Here is a 26,160-nt window from a genome sequence, read left to right as displayed (position 1 = left end):
GGGCTTCTGTGAGCAAACCAATGACATCACCACAAATTCTTCTTATTTAAGTTGCCAAAAAGGTTCCTGCTGCTTACAAAGTAGAATGCTGACTGATGCACTGGGTAATTGAGAACATAAGGCCCATGATCTCCAATGTTAATTTTCATGATCTGGGACAACATATATCAGTGGGAGAAGATGTGAAAGTTTCAGCTGAATGCGACCAATCCTCTGGAGCATAAAAACCCCAGCCGTGCCTGGTTTATTTCCACTTCCCTTATCTAAAATCAGTCTACAGGAAAATGAATTGAGAACTCCAATTAATAATAGTCTTATTACGACTATTCTTTTTATTTTGAGAATTACTGAAGATTTATATTGCCCTCTCAGCCTCTGTTTTTTTCAACAGTCAATGGCTCTACCTCGTCTCATCAGAGTGGCTGTATTTCTCTTTCATTGTAGGAGTCTCAAGATTTAAGGCTGACTCTTACTGTTACTACTGATTTAATTCCACACAGCTATTCCCAGTAAAGCTCTCCTCTCAGAGAAATTAATCGTTATTTTACTATATAATAACAATCAAAGTTCCTGTGTTAGGTGGCTTAACACTTTCTTCCTAATAAAGCAAATTGAAATCTCTTTTGGAAAATAGAAGACCTCATTTCCCCCTCCCTCCTGCTGGAGAGGAGGGTCCTAATTTTTCTGTAATTATGAAGCAAATTTCCAGACCTAATAAAATCAAAGACCTTTCACTTTATACTTTTTAAAGAGTCACTGTGGCTACAGGCAATGTCTTCTTCAGCAGAGGTTAATAAACAAGTGGCACCTTTTAAGACTACTGAGAGAAATTTATGTTAAAGCTAATTAAACTCAGAAGTCATTAATTTGATCTTTCCAATATCCACATTTGTCATAAATTCAACCAATTGGAAGAGTTTTAAATTAAAGTCCTTTTTAACAGCTAAAGATTCTGGGAAATGCCATTCCTGCATATAGGAAACAGTTCATACTTCTACGTTTTTCTTCTGTGTGTCTAAAATATACCAACGGTTCACATGAAGTCAAAGTCATCCACACTTGTTTTGTGAGCCCATTCCTAACGCTATGACATGAAAATAATTAATGTGGCAATTCCTTCCTCAAAATGGTAAGTGGGTAAAACAAGGCACTCACTTTCTAAGATGTAAGAGCTGAAAAAAAACCGCTTCACAGAAACTGTCTTGATTTTCTATTTTTCTGTCTTTAGAGGTGTCCAATTTAAATTTTTATATTTGTCCATTTGTGCATCTGAAAATGACATATTGGTCAGTTTTCATGGTTTTTCGCCTATATGAAACAAACACCAGGGTTTCACAAAACAGCACGGGAGATGAGGCGTCGCAGAGTTAACTGCAGCACTCACTGCTCTGCGCTTCAGCACAGGAGCTGGTCCTTGCGCCCCGCCCCAAACCCCCTGCCGGGACAGCAGATGGAAGCCGCCTCCCACAGCACATCCTACACAGGCATGTGTGTTTTTTGAACTACTCCATTTAGGTCACACAGAAAGAGCAGGTCTGGTTTAAAATGTTAAAAACAGAAGACAGGCTACTCTGCTCGCACACAGTTCAATTCCGCAAATGCGTACTTAGCTTAGGAAGCTGTTATTTCTTGGATACTCGCAAGGTACAACTATCACCTAACAAAGTTACAAAATGCTAAATGTGTTCAAAGTGTTGCTCTGCCTGGATACTACAGTCCACAAGAGGGAGCTTTCTGTTCCATGGCTGCTTTACTACCTTGCTTTGTCAATTGGGAAGGTTCATTTCACGGCTCTGAGCCTGTTTCCCTCAGTGTACAATGAAATGGCTGAACTTACCCTGTGTGCACTGTGGAAATGGCTAACTGGATGTTACTTGGAACCGAAGGGTCTGATCCACTTTGATACACTTTTTTTGGGGGTGGGAGGGGTGGTGAGTGTCTTTTTTTTTTTTTTTTTTTTTTAAGTGCAGCCCTGGATCTGCCGTCTGAGATGCCAACTCTGCTGAAAGCTTGAAGAGCTCTAAACCCTGATTTTCACTCACAAGGAGGCATGACAAATTGTAACAGGGGAAACTCCTCCCCTTAGCTAGGGAGGGGAGGAGAAGCCCGAAAGACAGAGCAAGTGTGTCGTCCTGGCAACCAAGACTATGCGAGGGATATACCCTTCCATCAGCTTTCACCGCCCAGGGGTTCTCGGGGAGCCTTTAAAAAGAGAGTGGGCAAGAAGGCTGTTCCCTTGGATTCTCCCCTCCTTCCTGATCGATGGGAGCTGGAGTTCCTGGGCCCTAGACTCTGGGGTCTTGGTGGCCTGGGAATGTTTCCCAGGACCCCACCCTGAGTGCTCCAGGGTGGGCCTGGAGTGCAGTGAACTCCCTCCAGTAAGAAGGGAGAAGACTCTGGCAATGAGACTCAGAGAGGCTCCGGCCAGCAAGCCCTGTGCCCCTCTCTGCCCCAGGCAAGGAGTCCTTGCAGCTGCCTCCCACCCATGGCCCATGCTTCTGGCTCCGGCCAGCAAGACCCGCACCACCCTGCCAGGCCTACCGCAAGGAGGAGGGTCATTGGAGAAAGGAGTGACTGAAATTCAAAAAGAAAATAGGGATGGAAGCCCTTGCCAGGAAATGCTGAAAAGGCGAGGGGAGCCTAGTGACAAATGAGGAGGCCCAGGGGCTCCCCTGGACATCTGCCGACCTACTACTGTTTCCCCACAGGAGCCCCAGATACAGTTAATGGTAGAGAACAAGCCAGTTGATTTCCTTTTAGACACGGGAGCTACCTATTTGGCGTTGAGTATGAAACTCACTAAGAAAAGTTCAGAAGCAGTAACAGTCACTGGAGTGACTGGACAATTACAAAAACAGGCATGCCTACGAGCCCTGGAATGCCAGGGTGGGGGTCAGGGGGTTGCACTTAGTTTTCTCTGCGTGCCAGATTGCCCGATTCCATTTCTGGGCTGCGGCTTACTTCGTAAATGAAATGCATAAGTAACTTTTTCTCCTGAAAAGCAGCAATTATGTGTAGAGGCCCCATTGGAATGTGCTCTCTCCCCCCAGGCCCTCCGGACTTGCCTGGAGGTCCCGGAGATGAACTCTTCCCACCTGAGATGTATGAACAGGTCAGTCAAACCATTTGGGCTGATGGAACCCCAGGTAACGCGGTTAATGTCCAACCCATAAAAGTTAACCTAAAAGAGGGGACACGGATCCCATGGAAGAAACAGTACCCCCTCCAAAAGGAGGCTTCATAGGGGATTTAGCCAGTACTGCAGAAATTCTTAAAACTGGGACTAAACCGGCCATGCCAGTCTCCCTGTAACACTCCCGTTTTCCTAGTCAAAAAGCCTCACTCCGACGAATCTCGATTGGTACAGGATCTCAGAGCCATAAAAGACATTGTGCAGGGCGTTTATCCTATGGTTCCCAAGCCCTACGCTCTGTTGATCATGGGGCCCGGAGACAGCAAATGTTCAGTCCTAGCCTTGAAGGATGCCTTTTTCTGCATCCCAATAGATGAACAGTCTCAACCACTATTTGCCCTTGAATGGCAGGACCCAGAAACAAAAGCCATGCTCCAATACTGCTGGACTGTGTTGCCACAAGGATTTAAGAACTCCCCAGCTATATTTGGTGAAGTATTGGCCAAGGACTTAAGGGATATTCAATTGAAATCCGGAGTCCTTCTGCAATATGTAGACAACGTATTGATAACTAGCAGCACCTACAAGGACTGGTTTGTGCAATACCATCACAGTGCTAAATCATTTGGCGAAAGGGGGTATTGCCTCACAAGGCCCAGATTTGCAAACAGGAGGTGGCATAACTGGGATTTCAACTGAAACAGGGCTCTAGGAATTGGACGGTGGACAGAAAACAAGCCCACTTGTTTACAACTGGGATCACACTAAAAAAATCCCAGAAAACTGAAGGCAGCTTCATGGGTTCTTAGGAATTAGAGTTTTTGCTGAGTCTGAATTCCAAACTTTGGACTCAGAGCAAAACCACTATAAAATTCCTTGAAAGGACTGGACTCTGAAACTTTCAAATGGACAAAGGATTTTCAGGTTGCATTGGATACTTTGAAGGAAAAGCTGGTTCTGGCTCCTGAGCTAGGATTGCCCAATTCACAAAAGTCTTTCAAATTGTATATTCCTGAAATGCAGGGGATTGGACTGGGTTTACTAACCCAGACTCTTGAAAACATTCCTAAACCCACAGCCTATCTCTCGAAGAAGTTAGATCACACACAACAAAAGGGATGGTCACCATGTCCTTGAGCAGTGGCAGCTACCTGTGACATCTTATAGGAAACTGAGATGTTTACTTTGGGACAGCCTGCTATGGTATTGGTACCACACCACATCCGAACTCTACTGGAACAGAAAGGAGGGTATTGGCTGATGGCAGGGCACATGGGGAAATATTAGGCCATTCTGTTGGACAACCCAAATGTTATCCTGCAGACAACTACAACTTTGAATTCGGTCACTCTGCTCCTAGATGTGAAGGAAAACTCAGCCCTCCGCCATGACTGCTTGGAAATTATTGACCAATTTTATTCTGGCAGGCTGGATCTACTGGACCAACCCTTGGTGGCACCAGACTGGGAGCTGTACACAGACAGGAACAGCTTCATGGGCAATAGCCAACAACAAGCCAGGTATGCAGTAGGCACCATAGACAAGGTAACAGAAGCCCAAGTGCTTGCACTGGGAACTTCAGCACAGAAGGCTGAACTGACAGCCCTCAGGAGAGCCTTAGTACTATTCCAGGGAAAGAAGGTTAACATCTACACAGCCTGCAAATATGTCTTCATGGTAGTCCATGCCCATGGAGCAATATAGAAGGAGAGAACACTCTTAATCTTGGGGAACAAGAATGTTAAACATGCAGAGGAGATTTTATAATTGCTAGAGGCAGTGGCGCTACTGGACCAGGTTGCCATAATACACTTCCCAGGACACCGAAGGGATAGTTCCCAAATGAACCAGGGAAACCAAACTGCTGATTGAGCAGGCATACAAGCAGCCTGAGGGCTGCCATGCTTAGGGGTTTTGATCCCCTGCTTAGACGTGTCAAAGTTTAAAACTTATTACACAGAACGAGATGAGGAATGGGCCTGTGAATGTGGATTCACTAACATCGATCCCAATTCCATATGGAAGATCAACACCCATGGAATGATCTTACTTCCTGAGGCTCTACTGTATCCCATCCTCAAACGCCTTTACGAAGGGACCTATTATGGCAGGGGTGCTTTGATGGACCTCATTAGGCCACATTTGAAGAGCCCCCATTTGCAAAGGACCATTCAGAGGATTACGCAAGCCTGTTAGATATGTGCCAAAAGCAAGCCTAAGACAGAACACATCCCAACTAAAAAGGGAGTACAATATAAGGGGTGGTGCTCATTTAAGGATTGGCAAGCAGACTTTACGCAAATACCTACAACCAGAGGGAATCTCAAATTTTTATTAGGTTTTGTGGACACTTTTTTGGATGGGTAGAGGCATACCCCACTAGGACTGAGAAAGCAACTGAGGTGGTAAAACTTCTACTTAAAGGAATAATTTCCAGGTTTGGACTTCCTTGCAGCATTCAGAGCAACAATAGACCATCACTTACTTCGGAGGTCTCCCAGAGGGTTGCACAGGCACTGCGAATAAGATGGAAACTACATGCATCTTGGAGACCTCAATCTAAGGGGAAAAACTGAGAAAATGAATCACATAATAAAAAAGACTGTGGCAAAAATATGCCAGGAAATGTATTTGAAATGGGACCAGGCACATCCCTGGATTAGGGTAGCACCCAGAAATGGGCTTAACTTAAGCCCTTTTGAAATAGTTTATGGGAGACCCTCCCAAATCTTGGTTCTCAGAGTAACACTTCAAGATTTGGAGCATGAATAGAAAAGTAAGCAGTATGTAAAACATCGAGGGCAAACACTAACCATTCTGCACAAGTTTTCTCATTGCACGTCTGCCTACTCATCTAACAAGCCCTTCCATCTGTTCCAATGAGGGGACCGAGTCATACTAAAGGCTTGGAAAATTCAAGAACCTGAACAGCAATTAACCAAACAATGGACTGACTGGTCTCTATGATGTCTTATTGATGACACATTCTGCTCTGAAGCTTATGGAAATTAAGCTTTGGATCCACTACACATGAATAAAACAGGCATCACCTGAGGAGAATTCAAATCCTGCTGCTGTGGTTGATGCTGAAAAGGAAAGCTGGACCTGCACTCTGGACGGAGATATGAAGATTCCCTTTTGGAAGGAGAGAGCGGGCCTCAATGCAAAGTGAAAATGTTCCTTTACTTTATTTATGTGTTTGAAGATTTAGGGATTTTTAGCTGCCAGATACTGAGTTTGAGTGTGGATGATCTCACTGTTAAAAAGGACAAGGACTGAAAGTGAGTTACGGTTATTCCTGAGTGAGTAAGAAGGTTTACAAGGTTGCAGAAGGTATGTAGAAAGTTGTAAGGCATATAAAAAGCTAAAAAAAAAAAAAAAAAAAAAAAAAAAAGGTTTGTGAGGTTTGCAGAGGCCATAGAAGGTTTTGAAAGGGAAGAAACTTCAGTGCTTGGGTTGTATTCTTTGCTTTAGATTTTGTTTTTTTCTTGCTTTCTGATCTACTGTGGACTTGGGGAACTTAGCCATTTTGTTTACACTGGGAATCTTCTGTCTCTGCCCTTCGGGGCTTAGTGTCATTTGGACCTCATAAAGGTCATTTGCGATACTGGTTGGCATGAGAACATGCCTGCCATTTGGTGCTTTGTGTCATTTGGACCTAAGAAAGGTCAACTGTTCGGTGCCTGTTAGAGCCAGCTGAGGTGAGAAAGCATGTCTCTGACATGAGACCAGCTGATGAGAGGTCAAGTCTGCCAGGAGACCAGTGGATGCACTGGTAGGTTAAGAGTGCACTTCTACTACTAGGGCTTCATGCCATTGGTGCTGGGTAGAATCCAGCTGGGGAGAGGACATCTCTGCCATTGGGGCTTCATGCCATTTGGACCCAGGAAAGGTTGTCTGGTACCAGTTAGAGCCGGCTGAGGTGAGAGAATGTCTCTACCATTGCGGCTTCATGCCATTTGGGGCCTGAGAAAGGTTGTCTATGTGGCTGGTTAGTGTGACTGGTTGATTGAAGACAAGGTTCTAAGGCTAGTTTTAGTCCCCTCTTATTTTTGGGGAACTTTTTTTGCTTTGGGTTTTTTGTTCGTTTCTGTTTTGAAAAGAAATTTGAGGTTTCTAAGGATTAAAACTTCACATTATGTTAGGAGGGAAAAGTAATGAAAGATAAAGTATGGAAACACAATTTCAGTGGATATTGGAAAGACAAGGATTTCCCTTTTTGCTTTGTATTTTTCTCGCTTCACGATCCCTCTAAAATTTGGTATTCTTAATGAGTAATGATACAAAATTTACTTTGCATGAAACCAGTAAGAGTGGTGTGAAATTACGGTTTTAATGAACAAGACTTTTGACTGGAATGTCATGTCTGAAGGAGGTGTGCCTGGGCTCTGGTTGTTACCAAAAAGCCTTGAGGAACTAACATTGACTTTGGAAGCTAACAAAAGCCCACTGAAGAAATGGCCTGGCCCCTTGTTTGGTTGTGTGGTACACTGAAGTCTTTCTAGAGAACGAATGAAGGATGCCTTCTGAAAGATGGCAAGAAGGAACCTTAAGACACAACAGGAACCTCAAAGACTTGAATATAGGTACTGCAGGCAAAGCTGTATGGCAGTTACGGACCTTGGCTTCTATGTGCTAAGAGCTGTCTAAGGATCAGTCTGAAGGTTCCTTGTGGGAGTTCCAGTCAGGCAGACTTAAAAAAGCTTATGTGTTCAGGGCTGCTCTTGTTTTTGTGCAAACAATGAGGCAAAATTGAAAGCTAGCAGTCTTTTTGAGGCCAATGAGGGTGATCTTAGGGAGAACAATCAGGTTTTAAGGAAAATCACAATGCTCAGTTGTGATCACTGGACTCTAGTGCAGTTAACTATCTGCAAAATTTGTTTTCACTTGAGAACTGGTTTAACCTGATGATATCAAATTGTTACTGCTTAGTATCATTCCAGCAAAGGCCTTGCAACTGAATGACTTCTCAAAAACAGTCCTGTGGACTCAGAAACAGTGTAGGCCCCACTTGAGAAGACCAAGTGGACTTCCATCACCTTCTGGGACTCAAAGGTTTGGCTGTACTAAACAGCTGAGCTGGTGAAGTATGGGGCTTCGTTTTAAATCTGCTTCTTTTCTGCCTCAATAGTTTGGACACAAAGGGTCTAGAAGTGTTAAAGGGGGGAATCTCATGATATTCCACTACGCCTAATTTGAGTATAGTAGGCAGTTAGGCTTCAGACAGGTGGGGTGACACGCCGTGCACACCATCCTCTTAGGAAGCCATTTTTTCCTCATCAGGGACACTGTAGAATTTGTCTCTACCTTTTGTCACTTAGTTGTTATGGATCTGATTATGCCTTCTAACACTCTTGCCAAATTTATTGCCTCCAGAACACAACGAGGATGTCAACTTGTCCAGTAATGCCATCTTTTGGACATCGCATCTGCCGTTTTCCAGGGACAATTAACTGACTTGGACTTTGCAAGATCCTTCTGCCTTGCATGAAGGCTCCCCTCCACTCTAGATCCCCTTTGTCAGGGACCTCTGGACCAAGGGATAAGTAGGTCTATGCTTCTTGGTCAGCAGGAAGTAGTTATAGAATAATGATACCTTTGTCCATTTACCCTTGCGAAATTACAAGTGTTCAGAGTGTTAAGGGGGTAACTGTAATGGGGGGAACTCCCCACCTCAGAAATGGATAGGGGTGGAGAAGTGCTGAAGACAGAGCATGTGTGAGTTGCCCCGGCAACCAGGATGATGCATGTATGACACAGAAGAAAGAGGTATGTGAGGTGACACCAAAATCTAGGAGGGTGACTGGATGGAAGGAACACTCCCTCTGAACTGCTTCCACCACCCAGGGGATTCTACGGGAGCCTTTTAAAGGAGAGCAGGTGGGAATGGATTCTCCCCTCCTTCTCAGCTGAGCTGGAGTTCCTGGGTCCTGGACCTTGAGGACCTGGTGGCCTAAGAGCATTTCCCAGGACCTCTCCCTGAGGGCTCCGGGGTGGGCCTGGAGTGCAGTGAATTGGATATAAGGGGAAGGGTGGAGATTCACGCCAGTGGGCTTGGAGAGGTTCGGGCTGGCAGGCTCAGGGATATTTGGGCAAACAAACCCCACAACCCTCCCCAAGGCGTAGAGCTGTGGTGGCTGCCGTGCACCCACAACTCACACCTCTGTGGGGGCCCAGCAAGCCCTGTGCCCATTCCCAGGCAGGAAGCCACGGTGGCTGCTGCCTGCCCGTGGCCCATGCCAGTGCAGGCCTGTTGGCTACCGCCCAGTGTAGCTGGGGAGGGTCGGGCTCCAAGCCCCTCCCTGAGCACTTCAGGTTTGACCAGGAGCACTGCAGGTGCCAGGAGCAAGCCCAATATGAAGGGGGTTGCGGGGTCGGGGAAGAGGAAATTTAGACAGACAGGTCCTTGGAGACAATGTGGCTGAACAACAATCCCCAAGCCCCACCCCAAAATGCGAAGCTGTAGGAAACTGCTGTGGTGTCCATCCCCCAGCAGCCTACTCGCTCCTCTGCTGGCATTGGCGGTTGGGGGGTAAACATGAAGAAAGTGTGTATGTAAGTAAATAAAAATTCCGTTTTCTTTTCCAATGGACTCTGTCTTCAGAATTATTGCCTAAGGATGGCAGTTGGTGGGCTCCCACTAGTTTGGTTACAAAATGATGCTATGTGCTTTCATTTCCTGGAGATTCAGTGTTTCATTCTGGAGGAAATTCCATGCTGCCAGGTACTTACTTGACACAGGAAGCTTGACTCTAGTCAGAGAAATATACCTCATTTCTCTAATGTGAGTCACGTGTGCAGATACAGGAACTACATTTAGTACATCAATGAAATGAATTCACTTTAAGAAGTGACTATGTGACTAAAGGAGACACTGCGTTCTCTAACAGTTTTTCACAGACCAGAGGAGATGGAAGTCTGTTATACAAGTGTCTATAAAATGTGCTAGAAAGTATAAAGTAGGAGGGACAAAGGGCCACTGGAAGTCACAGGATGGAAATACTTCCTACTGGAGGGATAGGAAATGAGACCTGGAATAAGCATCCGGTTTTGCCATGTAGAGATGGTGGCAGCCCATTTCAGACCCAGCACAGAGGGAGTTGGGGTGTTAGGAATTGAAAGCATGAAAGACTCTAAGGTAGACAATATCATTTCATATCAGATTGTGAAGCGGGGGAGAGAAGTCTGAGGCTGGATAGTGAAAGTTTCGAGGTGCCATAAATGAGGACTACTGTTGCAAAAACAACAACAACCCTCCCCCCTTAATTTATCTCTATATAACTCTAAATTCTCATGTATGAGGTATGTTTCATTCTCAGGCCTTAGACCGTGTCACTTGTTTCACTCAGCCTTTCCCAAATACCAGGGGACCCTTTAGAAAGTGGTACACCCATGAACTCCACAAAACACTGTCCCTGAGACCACGGCCAGTAAACGCTGTATCGTTTGGATGTAGCTCCATTCCCTGTTTGGACAGAGGTAGAGATTCTTCCCTTCTAACAGGGCTGTCCGCCACTAAAATGCTCAGAGCCAAACTGCCGACCCATTGAGTAAGGATGACAAACAATCTGACCAAGCAAATTATGTTGTCAGAAAACAACAAATCAACTGAAAACAAATATGCCCACTCACCAATATTATGTATATTGGTAGCCGTGGTGTTCCAAAGGAAAAAACTGCATACATTTTTCAATGCCTTTAAACATTTAGGTACAGAATGTAGAATATCTTAGCTTTTTGTGGTCATTTTTTTATATTGATGATTATTCCTGGGTAGATAACATTTTGGGTGTTAGTAATTATTGATTGGCTAATCTGTATTTTCTGGTATTGTTTTCTAAAGCATTTATTATGCATCAGGCCCTATAAAAGTACACAGTGAGCAAGAGACATGGGATTTCTGCCATCAGACCTGGGCTATGCTTGCTCTGTTTGTGTGGTATCATCATCACACATTTTTTAAATTTTTGAAAAAAAGAATAGAAAGCAAACATTTCACTGACCAGCCTCAAGGCTTTGCACTTGCCCAAACTGTGCACCTTGTTTACTTCAGGGCACTTCGCAAAAATTCACCTCTTAGAGAGACCTCCTTGGCCCCCCTTTCTAAAATTGCCTCCCATGGTCTAAGCCATTCTTTACCCTCTCATTCTGTTTATTTTTACTAAAAATATTTTATTCACTTACTCAAAAAATATTATCTGTATATTTACTACCCATCTCACTGATAACGAGAACATGTTCAATGAGCACAAGAACTCTGTTGTATGCCACCATCTTTGGGAGCTTAAATAGAGAGACAAGGGGTGAGCAGGGACCAGAGTTTGGGAGTAACTTGTGTCAACCAGTTTTTGTTCCAGCACCTGCTGTGAGTCAAGTTTTTATTAACAAATTCTAGAGACAAACTCTGCAACTGAGCTTGTCCTGGGTGAAGTTCTGGGGCAGGTCCTTGGGTAGAATAATCCTGCATGATTCTCCTTTCCTTTCTTTCAGGCTGTCCTGACCATGTCCTGATGGCAACGGACTGGATCTCATGGTAGGAGTTCAGAAAGGGAAAGGAATAGTGAAGATACTTAGAAGCAGGCTAATAAAAAGAAAGAACAAAAACAAGTTTGTTTTGTTTTTTTTTTAAGCCATGGTTAATGCAAGGCTATCTTAGGAGTGTTGCCTCACACCTATGCCACACAAATGCAGCTATAGCCCTGGCTGGTGTGGCTCAGTGGATTGAGTACCAGCCTGTGAATCAAAGGGTTACTGGTTTAATTCCCAGTCAGGGCACATGCCTGGGTTGCAGGCTGGGTCTCCACTTGGGGACATGCAAGAGGCAACCACACATCGATGTTTCTTTCCCTCTCTTTCTCTCCCCCTCCTCGCTCTAAAAATAAATAAATAAAAATCTTTAAAAAAAAAAAAAGAAAGAAATGTATCTATAATTGTTATTTCTAAATTGCCACCACAGCAAATTGCCAAATCTGCTTCATGTTTGAAATTCTTCCTACAGAAATTACTATCTACGTACACAAGACTAAGTACTTCAGAGATAGGATTCTTTGTCATAGTGAAACGCTTGTCTAGTGTCTAATTTTACAAAGCCCAACTTCAGAGGTCTGGGAAAACTGCTATTCATGTTACAAAAGTTAAACTGTTCCAACAGAGTAAGTGCTACCAATGCTAATTATGAATAATGGTTACTGACAAATGTAGAGAAAGAAGGGAGGGAGGGAGGGAGGGAGGAAAGGAGACATGTGCACCAGTCACATGCATTTGATTAAAAAATATCTTCTAAATATAGCTAAGCATCAGCCAAGGAAAACAGGTTGAGCTTGAATGTGAGCTACACACTTGTCATTAACAGTGACTGTCACTCCAGCACTGTTGACATCCACGAAACTCACCTGCAAGCAAATGGCCAGGTTCACTCTACAGCCAAACGAGGTGCTAACAGCCCGTGGATGGAGGCCCAGGTCTTTGAAAAGTTTTGAGAAGGACTGGGTGAGTGCTATTCGAGGCCGTTCTTCTGCCACCACCACACATGTCCTAACACGGGACAAGTCCAGTCCTCGTGCCTAGAAACAATAATAGCAGTAAGAGATCAGCCTTCCATGTGCTCAGTTGTGTGACCTTTTTAACCAGTCCCACCCCCCACAGCAGACACTTCACACAGATTTTTGTTTCCAGGGTCCAAAGGCTCTACGCCATTAACTGAAACATTTTAGGATGTTTGTGTAAAAAAAAAAAAAATCAATCACACAGATAACAGATGATCAGGGATGCCATTACAAACATATTTTAAATAATAGCAAGAAGCAACAGCAAGAATGAGGAGTAGAAAGGTTGAGGAGAAGCTAGGTCCTGGACAAAATAAAGGACAGGGTTTGGGGAAGAAAGGAAGCATTTGTAAAGACTCCTATGGACATGAATGCACAGGAACTGAAAAGAAATAGGAAAACCTATTTTTTAATATAGGAATGGAAAACTAAAATGTTTGGACAACTTTTAAAAGGCAGCTTGCCTTTCATGGTCCATGAGACTTCAAAGGTCACAGACAGAGTCTCATGATCAAAAGCATCTCTGTTTCTAAGGTCTGCACACCTCCGTTCTGCATCAAATTCAGTCAACTGAACAAACCATGGAACTGAGAGGAGGAGGAATCAAGTGAGTTAGCACACACTCTGTGGTAAAAGCTGGGACCTCCTAAGAGGCAGAGGCTGTGTTTGAACATGAGTTGAGCCTCAAGTGGTGGTGTCTCAAGGAGGACAATCGCCACAGGCAAACCCCTTTGGTCCCTCAAACACCTGCAAGGTGGCGTTGGCCCAGGGAGAGCTGCCAAGGCTCCTGAGCTGAGGAGGGAAACACACAAGGTAATGCTGACATTGAAATTTGGTATATAAACATGATTTTACCTACATACAGTTATACAGGAAACATTGAAATCTGCGCAATACAAATGACATACACCTGTATGTTTTGGGAGATGGTGCAGCCTGTGGGTTCAGACGGTGGACCTGGAGCCAAAGATTCAAAATTTAGATCCAAAATTCCTTAAATGTAAGAACTTGGAAAGGGTGCTTCATTTCTCTGTAACTTACATTTCCTCATTTTAAAAATGAAGACAATAATTGTTTCTATTTTAGAGAGCTGTTATAAAGGTTAAATGAATCAAAATGTAAAGTGCTTAGAAATCACTCAGTTATGATATTTCACTTTGGTTATTTATGCATCTATAGGGAAATTTGATGAAATGTACTCATTCATTTCATAATGTAATATAGGTGAGCATGAGTAATAATTATGTTTTATAAATTTCTTTTCCTGCATAAATATATAACTTCAAGTAATTATACATTTATTTATGTAACTTAATTTCAGAGTTATCTTGCATTTCATTTTCTGGTTCAATTCTAATACATTAAGTTTAAAAAAACATTCAGGAGAGACAAATGTATTGCTTTACTATTTGCATGAGCATACACACATGCACAAGGGTTATCTGGATATATACACAGCAATCCACACGTCTGGGCACATAAACAGTAAATAGTATTTAGAATAGAAATGAAAACAGATAATATGATTATTTCCTCCTTGTTACTTGGATAAAGACTACCTCATTTACCATGAAAACATGTTTATCAAAATGTCCCAGGTTTACATGAAAGGAAAAGCTATTATTGTCATAAACACCACTGTTCACTTAACTGTAAAAATGAATTTTGGCTAGGATCGCTTGAGATCTACAAATCAAGGTTTTCAAGGTAAACAAAATTCAGGGGCTAAATCCAAACTTATGACTTGAACACCACTGTCAGAATAAAATTAACTGTGCTGAAGAACTGAATTCACCAAAAAATACAAAAGCAATTTAGGACACTTCAAGTAGACCTAATGGAATGAAAGACATCAATAACATCAACCACACTCTCTGGTGGGGCAGTGACAAAATATTCATGTTACAAAATGAAGTTTTCCCATGAAAACAGCTTTGTAACCCTTGACATTTGTGAAGGGTGATTACTTTAACTTCACCAAACTCTTTTCATGCTGTTGGACACTGTGTTTTCCTAGGACACTAGGAATGTTCTCCAGGCACTGTGAGGTAGGTGACCGTTGCTTACCTTGAGGGATTCTGTCTGTGAGCCCAGCCCCTTGGTACAAAGTTCCATCACTGAGTAGGAGCAAAACGTATCCCGGACTTTGTACTGACTGACGGCGAGAAGCCACAAGGCAGGGTTGGTTTCCAACTCAGAAGGCGGAATGAGAATGGACTGGTGCCCAGAGTACACGCTGCAGAGAGAAATGGAGAGGTCAGCGAGGATGCAGAAGAGGGTCCAATCTGTGCCTGAGAAATGTCTGTGGGCTGCGTGCAAGCAGAGTCACTCTACTTACTGTTAGGTACTTCTAAGCATAAAATGAAAATGTGTTCATTAGAACTTTGTGAAAAGCACAAAAGAACTATAGATATTATGATCTAGAGTTACTACCAAGTTGAGCGCTCACTTGAAACATCTAAGCTGCGATTCTGTGAGGTTTCTCTCAAAGCTGGTACAAAAACGAAAACAACAACGACAAAAACCTGGGTTCTCTTTCACAGCAGGAAACACAGAACTGAGTTTTGGTAAGACGTGTGGAAGTTGAGAACAGTAGTTAGCAAACCACGAACGCTGCCTGTTTTTGTAAATGAAGTTTAATTGAGACTCGGCTGCTCACTGGTTTATACTCAGTCCACAGGGGCTCTGCACCAACAGGCAGGACCGAGTGGGTGCAACCGAGACAACAGAGCCCAAGATATTTACTAAAGGGCCGTTTGAGAAAAAGCATGCCCCCCTCTGGCTTCGAAAACCGACACCCAGGGTAAATGAAAGAAAACTAACACAATTAGATGAAGCATGTCATTCAATTTTTAAGGTTTGAAATTTTGCTTCAGAATAATCCAAAAAAAGTCACCCAAGAGGAGAAATAAGAAAAATACCTTTACATTAGAGACCATATTTAGACATTTGTGAAGGGTGATTGAGAGAAATGAGGGAAATGCTAGGTTATATATTTTGATCTGTTGTCAATTGGTGGGGCAAGTGTGGCTTTAAAATAAGGAAGTATTTATCAAAATTATATTTTTAATGGTGGTTGATTATAAATCAACATTAATAGATGACATGCATTATAATAAAATATCCTAGGTAAATAATCTTCTAACATTGAAGTAAAAGGGATTTTCTAGGAACAAAAAAATCTGATAAAAAAGCCCAATAAGCTTCGACTGCTATGTCATGACACTAAAACCAATTCTTCTGGAATGAAGCCAATCTCACATTAAAATTTTCAAACTTGTTTACAATGGACTACAACTGGTTAAAAAAAGTAAGGAACTCGAGAGCATTATGCTAAGCGAAATAAGCCAGGGGGCGAAAGGCAAATGATCTCACCTATAAGACCATATGACCATATGATCTCACCTATAAGCGGAACCTAACCAACAACACAAAGATGCAAGGAAAATAAGACCAGCAACACTGAAAGGAAAAGAAATCAACAGAGACAAGAGGGAAGGGGGGGGGCAGGGAAAGGGAAGGGAAGGGGAAAGTCAAGGAACATATAGCAAGGACTCACGGACACAACCAAAGGGGAAGAGCTGCGGGAGGGAACGAGGGAGGGGGCAAGGAGAAAGTGGTGGGGGGGAGGCAGAGACAAATGTATTTGAAACATTAAAATAAAATGAAAAAAAAAAAGAAAAAAAAAGTAAGGAAATAAAGTTGACCTGCCAAATCTACTTTAAACAGGGCTCTTGGCAGAAAAACTGTTCTTCAGGGTATTTGGGGGAAGGTTCCTTTTTCTTCCATTATTGCTCTATTCCAAAGTTTCATTTATTTTTGTAAAAAAGGCAGACGACAATATTGACCTTTTCTGTGATCTTTTCAAATGGTTTAATTATCTGAGATTAGTCCTTGGGAAATTAACTTAGGTCATTCAAAATCACTTTATATTAAAGGTATGCAAGATGTCAAATAACTTTACAACAAATATATCTGTATCACAAAATACTGACACAAGCCAGTATGTTTTATTTTTACTTTTGAGGCATACTCTATTATTTTTAAAATAACCATCCAAGAATTTTATACTTGGAGTCTGAAAACAAAACCAAACAACTCCTTAGCTCCAGCAACATATCCGGGGCCGGAAAGATGTTGCCTATCATACTCGCAGAGGTCCTAGGTCTATCTTTGGAGACCTACAGTCGTTTTTTTCCAGGGGCTACAAGAGGTAAGAGACACAGTTCTCTCCTCTCTCCTATTACAACCCTGTTTCCCAAGGTGGGCAGCCGTTGAGAACACTGACAACAAGCAGAAGGGAACTCCTATGACTGATTCTGTTGGAAGCCGTTATTTTGTTTTGCTGCTGTCGGGGGGCAGTCTTTCGGTCCTGCTCTGTCACTTGTCACACAGTGCTGCAGAATCAGCCTGCACACTGCGTCTGGTGTGAGTGAATTAGAGCCATTCTTAGTAGCTGATGTGTCAATTCCAATTAGAAGCCTCAAGGCAGGATGAAACAGGAAGAAATAAAAATAACAGAAATTTATCTCTGCTGAATGGATATTAAAAGAACAATCTCAGAGCCCAAAGTGGGATCATGTACTAGGTCAAAGATCTAATGTGCAGGCCTAAAATCTGACAAGCCTGCACATTATGCATCTTATAAATCATAATTATCCACTAGGAAGCAGGAGTCTTACCTCTGTGTGAGGTGATGGGGGGTAGTTTTTTACTAACACCAAATGTCATTCAACCATTTGTGAATCAGGGTCAACACTATCACCTTAGATTACCCTGTATGATTTTTATTGTAGCTCAGGACCTCCACAGCTGCTCCTTCACACCAAGGACTTTTACATTTCGGTGCTGGTAGCATGTTTGATGGCCCTTGTGCCTCATGTCTTAGGGAATTAAGATGTAGGAGAAAACTTATGATGATATTCCTCTTAATATAACAATCTATTATTTCCATATTGTTTTCAACATCTTACTTCATAAATGCTATAGCAAGAAAGGAGATCAAAAATGAAGCAAATTAAGTACAAATCACCTACTACCTTTTTCAAAAGTATGTATCAGGAGGAATGATTTGATCAGAAGCATTAGCACACAAAAGGTTGGCTAGCATATTGTAGAATTCAGGGCTAGAGAACTTTAAGCATAGCAGTGAAAATTAATAGGACAGAAGTCAACATTAAGAAAAAAATTAATAAATCTTGACAACAGAGGACAAACAGAAAACGCGATTGATGAGTTTTCTACTTGCTCTTTCCTTGCTCAGTCCAACATATATTGATTGTTTCATTTACTAACCAATATTGAGTTCTTGGCACTGGCTATGAATACCTCCATGGACAAAACAAACCTACTTAAAAGCAGGTTGCTTATAATGAATTATGATTATTTTTTGAGAATTTCTGGATCCTGAACTATTCTAGTTTAGATTTTAACTTCATCTCCATCTCCCACATGGTGAGTCTCCTTAGCTGACAGGCTAGCATCTGTAATGCCCATGTCAGTCAGTCCAATACCAGCCTAAGTGGCATGGAATCTACCCGTTTCAAGCATAGAACTAAATAAACTTCAGTAAATTGCAGAGTTGTATTATTATCACCACAATGCAGTTCGAGAACATTCCATCACCCGATAGTAGGCTTGTGTCCATTTGCAGTCAACCCTATTTCCAACCCTTGCCACAGTTAATCACCCTCCTCCTCCTTTCTGTCTCTAGATTTGCCTTTTCTGAACATTTCATATTAATGGCACCATGATGCAATTATATAATGTGTGGCCTCTGGGATCTGGCTTCTTTCACTCAGCACCATGTTTGTGAAGTTTATCCATGTGGCAGCTGTATTCCACAGTATGGATGTGACGAATATTATTTATACACTCACCAGTCAGTGGACATTTGGATTATTTCCCCTTTTTTTTTTCTCTTTAAACAACGGCTGTTGTGAATGCTTCAAACATCAAGTCTTTGTGTGGACATGTTTTCCTTTCTCTTTGGTAGATGTCTAGGAGTGGAATTGCTGGGTTGTATGGTACATTTGTGTTTAATTTTTAAGAACATGCGAACTGTGGTTTCATCATTTTACATTCCCATCAATGATGTATGAAAATCCTGCTTCTGTATATGCTTGGTTGCCTTTTATTTATGGCATATTATAGTTTTGAAATCAGGAAATACAAGTCTCCCACTTTATTTTGTCCTTTAAATTATAGCTGTTCGAATGGGTATGACATGGTAGCCCACTGGTTTTAATCTGCATTTCCGTAATGAATATTAAGAATGTTACCATGTGCTCATTGGTCATTTGTATATTTTGGTGAAATGTCTGTTTAAATCTGTTCCACATGTTTAAATTATTTTGCTTGTTTGTGAGTTTTAGGAGTTTATTTTGTATTTGGTTAGAAAGACTTTATCAGATACTTTGCAAGTATTTTCTCCCTGTCTGTGGTTTGTCTTTTCACTTTATTAATGGTGTCTTTTAATGTGCAAAAGTTTTAAATTTTGTTGGAGTTTATCAATATTTTATTTTATGTATACCTTTCATGTCACACCTAAGAACACTTTGCCTAACCTAATATTATAAATATTTACTTCTGTGCTTCTTTAGTAAACGTTTTATAGTTTTTGCTCTAACATTAGGAAAATGATCCACTTTGAGTTGATTTATGCATATGATGTTTGATAAAGTTTAATCTTTTTACATGTGGATGTTCATTTTTCCCAGCAGCATTTGTTGAAAAGACTATGCTTTCCCCATTAAGTTGCCTTGGTTCCTTTGTTGAAAAAATCAAATGCCCACACATACAAGGGTTCATTTTCTGGACTGTCAACTCTGTTTATTAGATTACTTTATATATCTACACCTACATTATATCTTTATACTAGTACCATATTGTCTTGGTTACAGTAGTAAGTGTTGAAATTGGGAAGTCTGAGGTTTTCAACTTTGTTATTCTACTCCAAAATTGTTTTGGGTATTGTGGGTACTTCATATTTTAGAATCATGTTGATTTTAGCAACTAAAAAAAAACAACCACCAAGACTTGCTGAGATTAATGACAGGGGTTACATTGAACCTTTATACCAATTTGGGGAGAATTTCCATTTTAACAAATAATGAATCTTCTTATCAGTGAATATCAATTCTCTGACATGCTTTTAAAAACATGTATGATCGGTGGAATCAAGATGGTGGAGGAGTGAGTGGAAGTCACACTGACCTCCTCCCAGGACCAATCTGGAATTACAACTAAACTGTGGAGAAATCACCTGGAACAAACAAATGAACAATAGCAAGAAAGGAGCCTTATAACCTCAGAGACAGAAGAATCGGCTTTAGTGCAATCTAACTGGTAAGCAGTGTGGTAGAGACTCGAGAAGGCAGGTAAGACACCCATGGGCGGCAGCACCAGAAGGATATTGAAACGGCCAGTTGGATCCCCCTGAGAAGAGCAGGGTCTAAACCAAAAGTAGGGATCTCTAGTCTATAGCATCAGAGCCCAAAAAGTACAGAGAAACCAGCCAGCTGCAAAAAGCAGCAGGGTTGCTCTCTGCCAGAGACAGGCAGCTGGAGACGCAAAGAACTGATTAAAGGGCCAATGCATAAATTTTTATTTGCAGCCACTTATCCAGGTCTCCAGCAAAGGCGTGGGCAGAGGTGGCTAGAGATGCCTGAAGAGAGACTGGGGAAGGAGGCTTTGGGGAGAGAACTGAGAGTAGCCCACAGGATCTCGGTGCTGACTCATCCTCCACATAGCAGCAGCATGAGCAGGCCCAAAGCACCGCCCCCCAGGAGGAACTCTGCCCCACCCTGAGCTAAGCCAGCCTGCTGAGCGCAGAGTGAATAGAGTAACAGCTGAAGGAGAGAGCTACAGACAATAGATTCCTGGAAGTCTTGAACAGACTGCCTAAGGTGAGACAGGGTCAAACTCTGACATCAGAAAGAAAAAACAGTGGTCTCCTACCATAGAAGTTCACACCACAAAGTCAGGAAATCAAGACAGATCAACCTAAGAAGCAGAAGCAAAAAAGGAGTCTCACAGATAATGGAAAGACAAATAAATATCCCTTGAAGGGAAAAGAAGAATCCCCACAATGAGAACTAAGTGAAATAGAAGCAAGTAAACCATCAGATACTGAGTTCCAAACAACGGTTCTAAGGAAACTCAATGTGCTCAGTGAGCTCAGGAAGAATTACAAAAAACTACAAGGAAGCTACGAGGAACTTACTGTAAACTATATAAGCATGAAAAACAACACAGAAACTATCAGTAAGAGACAAGAGGAAATGAAGAAAACCATTTCTGAATTGAAGAACACAGCAGAAGTAATCCAAAGCAGGCTAGATGAAGCCGAGGATCGAATCAGCGAGCTGAAGGATAAGCTGGGAAAAAGCTCCCAGAAAGAGCAAGAAAATGAAAAAAAGACTCAAAAAGAATGAAGAGGCATTGAGGGAAATGCAGGACAACCTCAAATGTAATAATATCCATATAATAGGGATACCAGAAGAAGAAGAGTAGGAGGAAGGGATAGAGAACCTGTTTGAAAAAGTAATGATGGCAAACTTCCCTAACTGGGGGAGAGAAAAATTCACACAAGTCCAGGAAACACAGAGGGTCTCACGCAAGAGGAACCCAATGAGGCCCACTCCAAGACACACCATCATTAAAATGGCAAATATCAAAGACAGAGAATCCTAAATGCAGCAAGGGAGAACAAGCTAGTAACATGTAAGGGAGTACTGATACGGCTAGCAGCTGACTTCTCAACAGAAACACTGCAAGCCAGAGTGAGTGGCAAGAAACATTCCAAGTCATGAAAAGCAAAGGCCTGCAACCAAGACTGCTCTACCCAGCAAGGCTCTCAATGAAAATGGAAGGTGAAATAAGGAGCTTCCCAGACAAAAGATGGCTAAGAGAATACACCTCCACCAAACCAGCATTGCAAGATATGCTAAAGGGACTGCTTTAAGATGAATAAAAAGAGTCTATGAATACCCAGTTGCCAATATTTGATATTACCAACATTTTTTTAATATGTATTAATCTGATTGTGACAATGATGTGGTATTTTAATTATTCCTTTATTTGTTGAAATTAAACCTGTTTTTGTGTATTTCTTGCCTATTTCTAGTATTTTTAAAAAGCTTTAAATGACCTTTTGGTATTCTTTATTCATTTTTTTTTATTAAGTGTTTGTAGAATTTTTCCCTAAAAAAAGCACTATTAACCCTTTTTCAGATGTGTTGCAAGTACTTTCCTATTCTATTACTTGTCCTTTAACTTTTTTTATATGTATATTACTGTATAGTCTTAAATGTTTAATATAGTCATATTGTCAATATTTTACTTTATAGCTTCTGGGTTTGAATATTTTACTTCAGAGTAAGAAAAATGTTATTTTGTATTTTCTCCTAAAACTCCTTAGCTTCTACATATTGGTTTTTAATTCACCTGAATATTTCTTGTATAATGTGTGAAATAGGGCTCTATATTTGTTTTATTTCAAGTAATAGTGGTCCATGCACCTTATTTGTTGAATAAGCCTTATTTTACCCATTGATTTGAAATATCAACTTAATCATATATTACATTTTTAGACAGATATATATGTTTGTCTCTAGAATGCTCATTATATTTCATTGATCTACTCGATTATTTCTGTGCTGGTGTCATGATGGTTTAATTGCTGAGGCTTTATAATGGTTTTAAATTTTTTAACATTTTATAATTAACTTTGACATTCAAAAAAATAAAATCAATCTGCATTTAAGAAAGAAAGAAAGAGAGAGAGAGAGAGAGAGAAAGAGAGATATGGAACTCCTACCTTTTGCGACAACATGGATGGAACTGGAGAATATTAAGCTAAGTGAAATAAGCCAGTTGACGAAAGACAAATACCGTATGATCTCACCTACAAGTGGACTCTATTCAACAAAATAAACTAATGAACAAAATAAACCACAGACATGGAAACATGGAGCAGACTGAAAGTGACCAGAGGGGATGGGGAAGGAGGACAATGGTGGAAAGAAGGGGAAGGGACTAGACAAAGAACATGTATGAATGACCCACGGACATGGACAACAGAGTGGGAATTGACTGTGGGGGGAGGTGGGGGTGGGATGGATGGGGGGGTAATAAAGAGGGAAAAATTGAGACAACTGTAATAGAATAAACATGATTTATAAATTTAAAAAATAAACAAAACCACCACGTATAGGGCTAAACAAATAAATAAATAAAAACATTTATGATCTTACTAAATATTTTCCAACAAATCTATCATGTCAATGATTTCCAGATAAATAACCTTCGTGACTAAAGGAAAATTTAGGGTAAAGATATACAAAAAAACTATTTGCATCAAATTTAAAAGAAAAACCAACTCTGAAACAATCACAAAGTTAAAGTTCCAAGAAAAGCTAATAGAACTTTTTCTCCCTTGAATCATTTGAGGGTGAGTCACTGACCTGATGTCCCAACAACCCCAAATACTTTAGGCCCTAAAGTTTAAGGGTATTTACAACAAACAGTATGTTTTCCTCCATAAGCCAATTAAGGCATCAAAATCAGGAAACTAATTGATACATTTCTTCCATCTAACCCTCTTCAAGTTCCATCAGACCCTATTTCAGTTCTGCCAGTTGTCCAAATGGTATCCGACAGTGAAGGGTCCAGGTGAGAGTCTCGCCCTGCCTGTAAGCTGTGAACTCTGTCCAGATGGAGCCTGCAGAGCTCCCCTGATCTTGTGACAATAGCATTCATGAAGGTGACAGGCTGCTGTGCTGTTGTGTGCTCCGCAGTTTGAGTGTCTGATGCCCTGTGATTAGATTCACGTGAAGCAGCTTTGATGCAGTTTCCCTCACTGCAATTCTCCCAGTGTCTCACAAGTGCCCTTTGTCTCCCTGTTGAGGAGGTTCACTTTGATCCCTTGGTTCAGGTTTTCCACTGCAAGCTTCTCTCCTCTCCTTTGTAATTAACAACTGTTTGGTGGACTGCTACTATGAAAATCCTGTTACTCTCTGGGCTTTCACTTTGTCATCTATTTATATCTGAATGGTCAGATAATTTCCCATTTTATTCAAAGTGTTATAATCTCTTACAATCTTTTTTTTTTTTTTGATGCTCAGATGCCACAATTTGGCCAGTGGGAGGTCCTTTAGGCTGGCTCATTGGTCCTTTTGTCATGTCCTCCCTCATTCTGTGAGCATTTCCTTGCTTTCTGACTCAGACTTTTGGGGTCATCTCATACATTTCCTCTCAAAGCCTGAAATCAGCCACTTCTCAAAGGAGCCCTGGCTCATTTGAGAGGAAAATTGTAATTATAACATTTATGGATGCTGGGCATCCTCACTGTTACTGGGTGGCTGCTCTGAGGTCCAGTTCTTAAAGCAAGTCCATTGGGATCTGTTCCTAGAGAGGAATTCAGAATTAAGAGGTTCACAGCTATTATGCATTTATTTTTAATGTTGCAGGGACAATCAACAGAACACTGATTTTGTGACTTCTGAATGAATTTTCAGGAAAGACGTTCATTAAGTAAAGGTTTGTTGCAACTCTCTCTGCACAATTCCTTTAAAGAGCCCTCCCCGGCCCTCCCCTGGTATTGGTGATACACATCAAAAACTTACTTTCCCTTCAAAAGCACCTTCTCTGTTGCTAAATGGGGCTTAGGCTTGATGACCCTGCAAAACCAGGAAGCACTCTACTCATGGGCTTCAGTTTAACCTTTGCCAAGTGACATACGGACAGTTGTCCTAAAAGGTCAGTAGTTTGGAAGAAGCTTCCTACTCAGTTGGCCAAATATGTCTAAGGTCACTTTGGCCCTACTGTTGAGATGGTATATTCTGAACTATTTCCCAAGAAAAAGTTCCCCACGACGCTGTTGCATTTTAGTTGGAGGCAAAAATCCTTATAGTATATTCTATTGTTCAATTCCATGTGCTTTCTCAAAAAGTTTAATTGTCCTAATTAGAATGTCAGTGTTTTTCAAAAATACAGGAACTGTATTTTAATCCAGTCTAATACTATTAAATATTATGAAGGCATTAAGATTATTGTTTTAGAAGAGTGTTTAAAAACATGAGAAAAGTTTTCTTGGTAGTCTACTATAGACTACCAAGAAAAAAGGGAAATTATGACCGATTTCCTTATGTAACATCTCAGTTGTATAAATATATTGATGTACATTTACAAAATTGTATATGTAACTTAAAGGTTTATGGGTGAAATTATGTGCTGTTTGGGTGTTTGCTCTCAAATGTCCCATATGAAAAAGGGATGGAAAAAAATGGGAAGATGGATGAAACAAAATTGGTGACATGCTGACCCATGTAAAACTGTGTGTATGGTGTTTATTGTAGCATTTTTTGTATACATTTACATACAAGGTCTGACCAGAAGGTATTTTTCATGTACTATGAAAAATAGAGACATTTATTGAAGAAGATACAAGATACAAGAAACATTGTACACAGGACAATGATGCCTCAGTCCCCTTCAAAGCAGGCACCTTGGGACCTCACACAGTTCTCCCAATGGCCATCAACTGCCCCGTTGTATTTTCTTGCACCTCACTGACAGTCTGAAATCTCTTCCCTTTCACAGGCTTTGGGAAAAGCCAGAAGTCACAGGGTGTCTAATATGGGCTGTACGCGGGCTGAATCACCTGGGTGATTTGATGTTTTGCCAAAAAACTCTGCACAAGACATGACGCATGAGTGGGCATGTTGTGATGAAGATGCCCATTACCAGTTGCCCAAATCTGCAGCCTTCTGAGTCATCCCAATAGTTTCCGCAGAGGAATGTTCAAGCTTAACACAAAATTTGAGGTAGGTTCATTGCTGTACTTGCTCAGTCATTCTGAACGCCATAGCCACCCAGTAAACATGCTCACTCAGCGAGGTCTACTGCCCCCACTGACTAGTACAGTGAAGTCATCATTGTTCATGCATGCGCATTCCAGTCCACTCTCCTTGGCTGCCAGGTTACATCGATACTATGCAAACCATTCTTGTTATATTAATAATGGCTGGACTTTTCCCAGACAGACCTTAGAATGTTAATTAAAAAATATACTATGCTACATTAGTAAATAAACTTTGAGAAGCTATATGCCAAGTGCTAATAGTGAATATTTATTGGTATTACTAGGTGGTATGATTATTGATGGCTTTATTTTCTTCTTTATATTTTGTATTTTCTGAAGTTTCTACAATGAACATATAGGTACAATCAGAAAAAAATGACAATAAATCTCCATGTTCACCCTGTCTACAAATACCTGGTACCAGCTGAGCTTGGGGGACTGATGGCTGAGGAGCACGGGGCCCTGGCAGGAGGCCAGCTCCTGCCCTCCTTCAGCTGCAGTTGCCCCCCACCCGGCATTGGGGAGAAGCCCAAATGAGAGAGCCTGCAACACCCACTGATTTAATGCAAATTCCAGGCCAGGGATAACTGCTAGGATTTCGGAGCAAACGAACCAAG

At 41.4% G+C, this 26,160-nt stretch overlaps 1 protein-coding gene across 2 annotated transcripts in view; it reads right to left on the bottom strand.

The window, feature by feature from the left end:
• The window catches only part of DIP2C (disco interacting protein 2 homolog C), a 425,367-nt gene that overhangs the window by 32,386 nt on the left and 366,821 nt on the right, over positions 1-26,160 (bottom strand). For both annotated transcript variants that reach the window (XM_054591598.1, XM_054591599.1), the window contains 2 exons: positions 14,746-14,914; positions 12,526-12,696 (listed from right to left, as the gene is read on the bottom strand). In XM_054591598.1, coding sequence (XP_054447573.1) covers positions 12,526-12,696; positions 14,746-14,914 — 340 coding nt within the window. The remainder of the gene's footprint in view (positions 1-12,525; positions 12,697-14,745; positions 14,915-26,160) is intronic.

This window comes from Pteronotus mesoamericanus, unplaced genomic scaffold, assembly GCF_021234165.1.
Source record: "Pteronotus mesoamericanus isolate MK-2021 breed Mesoamerican mustached bat unplaced genomic scaffold, CSHL_Meso_final scaffold_232, whole genome shotgun sequence".
Taxonomy (NCBI): Eukaryota; Metazoa; Chordata; class Mammalia; order Chiroptera; family Mormoopidae; genus Pteronotus; species Pteronotus mesoamericanus.
Note: the sequence above shows the minus strand (reverse complement) of the source record. Positions and strands in the feature narration are given on the sequence as shown.